This window comes from Oncorhynchus mykiss, chromosome 2 (genome assembly GCF_057628025.1).
Source record: "Oncorhynchus mykiss isolate SJ-2025 chromosome 2, ASM5762802v1, whole genome shotgun sequence".
NCBI lineage: Eukaryota > Metazoa > Chordata > Actinopteri > Salmoniformes > Salmonidae > Oncorhynchus > Oncorhynchus mykiss.
Genome location: NC_143023.1, coordinates 595,001 through 601,943, shown reverse-complemented (window position 1 = coordinate 601,943; position 6,943 = coordinate 595,001). Strand labels below are relative to the sequence as shown.

At 47.4% G+C, this 6,943-nt stretch overlaps 1 protein-coding gene across 1 annotated transcript; it reads right to left on the bottom strand.

Moving 5' to 3' along the window:
* Positions 1-384: 384 nt before the first annotated feature.
* On the bottom strand, positions 385-3,717 carry LOC110507046 (protein LRATD2). Its single transcript, XM_021586929.3, has 2 exons — positions 3,395-3,717; positions 385-3,206 (listed from the first exon to the last, which is right to left on the bottom strand). Exon 2 carries the CDS (start codon positions 2,976-2,978, stop codon positions 2,145-2,147), a length of 834 nt encoding a protein of 277 aa, XP_021442604.3. The 5' UTR covers positions 2,979-3,206; positions 3,395-3,717; the 3' UTR covers positions 385-2,144.
* Positions 3,718-6,943: the final 3,226 nt, after the last annotated feature.

Sequence of the window (6,943 nt, the reverse complement as noted above, 5' to 3'; positions counted from 1 at the left end):
GGGAGATGAAGTAATGACTCCTGCTCAGGGAGATAACGTAATGACTCCTGCTCAGGGAGATGAAGTAATGAAATGACTCCTGCTCAGGGAGATGAAGTAATGGAATGACTCCTGCTCAGGGAGATGAAGTAATGACTCCTGCTCAGGGAGATGAAGTAATGACTCCTGCTCAGGGAGATAACGTAATGACTCCTGCTCAGGGAGATAAAGTAATGGAACGACTCCTGCTCAGGGAGATAAAGTAATGGGGTTGTACCTGACTTTGGGTGTGAATGCAAAACTACACAGTACCAGCCATCAATGTCTGTTTTTTAATTGAATAGAAATACATTTACCATTTTGCAGTTGCCCAATCAACAGACTAGTGCTGTAAGAAAATATGCATTTAGGTTAAATAGATATTTATTTCCATATATTTCCTCATACAAACATTCACCTCCAAAAAAAAAAAAAACATTTTTTAAAAACCCATAAAATCAATAATAGACTCAATTAAAGTGCAGCCAGGAAACATCCCAAATGGCACCCTGTATAGTAAGTAGTGCACTACATTTGACAAGGGACCATAGGCCTCTGGCCAAAAGTAGTGCACTATATAGGGAGCCATTTGGGACACACAGAATTGTGGTTGTGAATACAATAACCAGTCAGACAGGTCAGAATGGGAATCATAAAGTCACAGTAGGGAATCCGGAAAGTGAAATGTCAAATGGGTCACATGTTCTGCTTCCTCCCTCTCCATTGGTCTAAAACACCAGGGGTTGTACAGGAACATGTTCTGCTCCCTCTCCATTGGTCTAAAACACCAGGATTGTCCAGGAACATGTTCTGCTCCCTCTCCATTGGTCTAAAACACCAGGGGTTGTCCAGGAGCATGTTCTGCTCCCTCTCCATTGGTCTAAAACACCAGGGGTTGTCCAGGAGCACGTTGTGAAACAGACAGATATGAAAGGCTATAGGAAAGGCTTTGCTCCTCTTCAGATGGGTAGAAAACAACAGTGACCAGTCCATATGGGACGACTTGAAGCTACACTGAACAAAAATATTAAAAAAACAATGTGTAAAAGTGTTTTTTCCCATGATTCATGAGCTGGAATAAAAAGAGACAAGAAATGTTCCATACACACATTTTCTGGCACAAATTTGTTGACATCCCTGTTAGGGAACATTTCTCCTTTGCCAAGATAATCCGTTCACCTGACAGGTGTGGCATATCAAGAAGCTGATTAAACAGAATGATAATTACACAGGTGCACCTTGTGCTGGGGACAATAAAAAGGCCACACACACAAAAAAAGTGCAGTTTTGTCACACAACACAATGTCACATATGTCTCAAGTTTTGAGGGAGCGTACACTTGTCATGCTGACTGCAGGAAGGTCCACCAGAGCTGTTATCAGATAATTTAATTTTGATTTCTCTAACATAACCCACATCTAACGTTGTTTTTAGAGAATTTGGCAGTATGTCCAACCAACCTCAAAACCCACAGACCACGTGTATGGCGTCGTGTGGGCGAGCGGTTTACTGACGTCAACGTTGTGTGAACAGAGTGCCCCGTGGTGGCGGTGGGGTTATGGTATGGGGCAGGTATAAGCTACGGACACAACGAACACAATGGCATTTTAAATCGAGGGCAATTTGGAATGTCCAGAGATACCGTGACGAGATCCTGAGGCTCATTTAAAAATTAAAAATAATGTATCTGTGACCAACAGATGCATATTTGTTTACATCCGATAGTGAACATTAGACCCTAAATCCATATACTAGGGCCTAATCAATTTATTTCAAGCGACTGATTTCCTTATATGAACCATAACTCAGTAAATTCTTTGAAATTGTTGCATGATGAGTTTATATTTTTGTTCAGTATTAAATGGGAATGTTTGTGTGTTTCAAGGTGTCCTTGTCTCAAGGTAGAAACTGTTGGTAAATTAAATGCACTTCATTGGTTGAGTTGCTACTTCGTCTCAAACCAATATAAATGTTTTGGTATGCATAAAAAGGCGCACGGCCATTGCGCCAAAAAAAACAAAACAGGATTTCCAACAGTGTTCTAGTCACGTGGGCTCCTGTATCCTAAAGCTGAACGCTGCCCAAGTCCTCCACTGGACATTACCATCCGTTTCTCTTGGGGTCTTTCAGTTTACACTCTGATGAAAGTCGTCCTTAATTTCCGCATCGGTTGCGTTGAGATGGTTCGCTAACTCTTGCGTCACCGCATCTCTGCCTATCTGATCGTTTCTCCTCTTCTCCATGATCAAGTCGTCAAAACTCTGAAATTCAAGGACGTGACTCTTCTTTTCAGAAAACAACATTTTCAACCTGTAGGGTTGCTTTCCGATACGGATCTCTCCTCCTATTTTAAATTCCCTCTTCCCGAACCTGCACCACGCAGCAAAGCACTCAGAGTTCCTCCAGTCCAGCTCTCGGTCTCTCGTTCCTACTTGCTGCACCGCGTTCTGCACCACCACCTCGGGAGGCAGAGCGCGGAATTTATACAGCCCGTTAACTATCCTGCCTCGCTTTCCTTGACTGGCATCTGTCAGGAAATTATTCTTGATTTCAGCCCGGTGCAGGTGAACGACCTGAAAGTCGCCCACGTACACAACCCAGTGAGGGTACTGGCCCGTAGCCACGAACTCCACCAAATCCCCCGGTATGCACTTGTTTAAAAGATTCTCAGTCGAATACGTGCTCATATCAGAGAGTTTGAGATTTTTCTCGTACACAGATTCGTCACGGTAGTACACAACACACTCCAGCTCGTTGCAGTTATCGTATTGTTTCTCTTCCTCGTTCTGATCCTTGTCCGGTCCGTCAGCACGTTCCTCTTGTTCGTCGTCGTCCGCGGAGAAGATGTAGGACACTCCGATCCGGGGCCCCAGCTCATCCTCCGTGTCAAACCCGTTGGGATCCGCGGTCGGAACATTGTCATAAGTCAGATGTGTCAGTTTCTCAACCTGGTTACCCATGCCACTTCCAGGTGGGTGGTGACAACAACTAAATAAATGACACGTTTCCACCTGTTCCAGGCGCGGAGGTGGTGAGGTCGGTGCTTTAGGTAGGAAACGTAACACGACCGGTAATTCGATTCGGGTAGGACTTATTTCAAGGTGTGGGACGGTTCCAATCCATCATCAAATGCTTCCGGTCAAAAATACAATACCGGGATGATGTCCAAAAAGATTCTGGATATCAACCTAGTGAAAAAGAGAGAGGCATGTTTGAGTTTTTAAAATGTCCAAGGCGGTGATTTTCTATTAAAATGCCTTTGTCCCGTTAAACTCTTTGAGAGCAGTAGGTCAACATTTCAAACAGGTGTATGCACCTGTTTAAACCGGTTAGCAGGCATTTTAAAATCAAGAAAAGAAACGGCGTTTTTACTCACCCCCAAGGTCTTGTAGATATTGAAAGTACAACACCGACGAGCCAGCCATTCGTTATTATCATCCACAGGAAACGACATATAACTGTCTACAGCTTGGTTTTCGGTCTCCTTTCTCAGAAGACTCCGGCTATACGCGGCCGCCTTCACCGTGGTTTCTGTGTGAACTGAAACTACCGGCTGGTTGCAGCGAGCCTCGCCACGGCTTTATCGCGACGGCGTGTCTCTTAAAGAGACAGCGCACATTTATTACGTCCAACAAGTGATAACCACTAGACCACGTCCCTATACTCGTGCATTACTTCCTATTTGTTTTCCTTCTCCTTATCGTGGCGCAAAACCGACGTGGGGTTTTGGTTTATGCCATATGTTCACCAGATGCACATGCGGTTTGCCATATCTGTTTTTTTGTTGTGTTTTTTTTTAACCGGATGTCCTAGCCTTCATTTTGTTGTTGTTGTTGTACTTGATGCACACGTGGCCTCGCAAGGCTGCAGAACGGTTTGACACGTGGAGAAGATCATTTAGAGACCAAAGATATTAATTAGAACAAGATGCCAGGTGTTCTCCTTATGGACCTACTGGTTTCATAGACCGGCAGAGATAACCAACAGACTGGGTCACCCAGGGTCTATTTACAGTTTCAGATTGTGTTACTGACTCAGTGCTTTATTTTTAGCTGTTGTTGTGCAGAGTGGCTCCTATCTGTCTGTCTGCTGAGTGGTGACTGTGGGGGGGGGGGGGGGGTATCCAATACAACACTCCTTTTTATTTTGAAACCTGACATTTGATTTCAGTTGTCTGTCCCTAGAAGGAAGGGGGGGGGGGTATCCAATACATTACTCCTTTTTATTTTGAAACCTGACATTTGATTTCAGTTGTCTGTCCCTAGAAGGAATGTCTCCCCACCTGTCTGCCTGGCAGGACTCAGAGAAGAGTGTTACACTGCTTCAAAGACCAACTGTTCAGGTGTTTTACCAACCGAATGAAGCCTGTGTGTTATAGTCCCCTGGTGCCTCTGTAGACTGTCCTGTCCTGTCCTGCCCTGTCCTGTCTTGCCCTGTCCTGCCCTGTCCTGTCTTGTCCTATCCTGTCCTGCCCTGGCCTGCCCTGTCTTGCCATGTCCTGTCCTGCCCTGCCCTGCCCTGCCCTGCCCTGTCCTGCCTGCCCTGTCCTTTCTTGCCCTGCCCTGCCCTGTCTTGCCCTGTCCTGTCTTGCCTTGTCTTGCCCTGTCCTGTCTTGCCCTGTTCTGTCCTGTGTTGCCCTGTCCTGTCTTGCCCTGTCCTGTCCTGTGTTGCCCTGTCCTGTCTTGCCCTATCCTGTCTTGCTTTGTCCTGCCCTGTCCTGTCTTGCCCTGTCCTGTCTTGCCTTGTCCTGCCCTGTCATGTCTTGCCTTGTCCTGCCCTGCCTGCCTGCCTGCCTGCCCTGTCCTGTCTTGCCCTGCCCTGCCTGCCCTGTCCTGTCTTGCCTGCCTGCCTGCCTGCCCTGTCCTGCCCTGTCCTGTCTTGCCCTGTCCTGCCCTGTCCTGTCTTGCCTGCCTGCCTGCCTGCCTGCCCTGCCCTGCCTGGACACAAGGGTTAAGGTTAGGGATGGGACACATGGGTTAGGACACATGGGTTAGGACACATGGGTTAGGGATGGGACACATGGGTTAGGACACATGGGTTAGGGTTAGGACACATGGGTTTGGACACATGGGTTAGGACACATGGGTTAGGACACATGGGTTAGGGTTAGGACACATGGGTTAGGACACATGGGTTAGGACACATGGGTTTGGACACATGGGTTAGGACACATGGGTTAGGACACATGGGTTAGGACACATGGGTTAGGGATGGGGCACATGGGTTAGGACACATGAGTTAGGGATGGGACACATGGGTTAGGACATATGGGTTAGGAAACATGGGTTAGGACACATGGGTTGGGACACATGAGTTGGGACACATGAGTTAGGGTTGGGACACATGGGTTAGGACACATGGGTTAGGACACATGGGTTGGGACACATGGGTTAGGGTTAGGACACATAGTTAGGACACATGGGTTGGGACACATGGGTTGGGACACATGGGTTAGGACACATGGGTTAGGGATGTGACACATGGGTTAGGAGACATGGGTTAGGAGACATGGGTTAGGACACATGGGTTAGGACACATGGGTTAGGACAGATGGGTTAGGGTTGGGACACATGGGTTAGGGTTGGGACAAATCAGTTAGGACACGTGTTAGGACACATGGGTTAGGGATGTGACACATGGGTTAGGACACATGGGTTAGGGTTGGGACACATGGGTTAGGGGTGGGACACATGAGTGTGGGTTAGGACACATGGGTTAGGGATGTGACACATGGGTTAGGCGACATGTGTTAAGACACATGGATTAGGACACATGGGTTAGGACACATGGGTTGGGGACACTTGGGTTAGGACACATGGGTTAGGACACATGGGTTAGGAGACATGGGTTAGGACACATGGGTTGGGACACGTTGGTTGGGGCACATGGGTTAGGACACATGGGTTGGGACACTTGGGTTAGGACACATGGGTTAGGACACATGGGTTAGGGATGTGACACATGGGTTAGGACACATGGGTTAGGACACATGGGTTAGGGATGTGACACATGGGTTAGGAGACATGGGTTAGGACACGTGGCTTAGGACACATGAGTTAGGGATGTGACACATGGGTTAGGACACATGGGTTAGGGATGTGACACTTGGGTTAGGACACATGGGTTAGGGTTAGGACACATGGGTTAGGACACATGGGTTAGGACACATGGGTTAGGACACATGGGTTAGGACACATGGGTTAGGGTAGGGACACATGGGTTAGGACACATGGGTTAGGACACATGGGTTAGGACACATGGGTTAGGACACATGGGTTAGGGTTAGGACACATGGGTTAGGACACATGGGTTAGGACACATGGGTTAGGACACATGAGTTAGGACACATGGGTTAGGACACATGGGTTAGGACACATGGGTTAGGACACATGGGTTAGGACACATGGGTTAGGACACATGGGTTAGGACACATGGGTTAGGACACATGGGTTAGGGTAGGGACACATTACAACACAGTATATTGACATTTGTAATGTCTTTATTCTTTTGGAACTTATCTGAGTGTAATGTACCCTAACCCATGTTCCCTAACCCATGTTCCCTAACCCATGTATCCTAACCCATGTCCCCTAACCCATGTCCCCTAACCCATGTTCCCTAACCCATGTATCCTAACCCATGTTCCCTAACCTGTGTTCCCTAACCCATGTTCCCTAACCCATGTTCCCTAACCCATGTCCCCTAACCCATGTATCCTAACCCATGTTCCCTAACCCATGTACCCTAACCCATGTTCCCTAACCATACCCCATGTACACTAACCCATGTTCCATACCCCATGTTCCCTAACCCATGTGCCCTAACCCATGTTCCCTAACCCTACCCCATGTTCCCTAACCCATTTGCCCTAACCCATGTTCCCTAACCCTAACCCATGTGTCCAAACCCATGTGTCCTAACCCTA

Coding starts and splice junctions, on each gene's coding strand:
- LOC110507046 (XM_021586929.3), bottom strand. CDS start 2,978: ATGGGTAACCAGGTTGAGAAACTGACACATCTGACTTATGACAATGTT.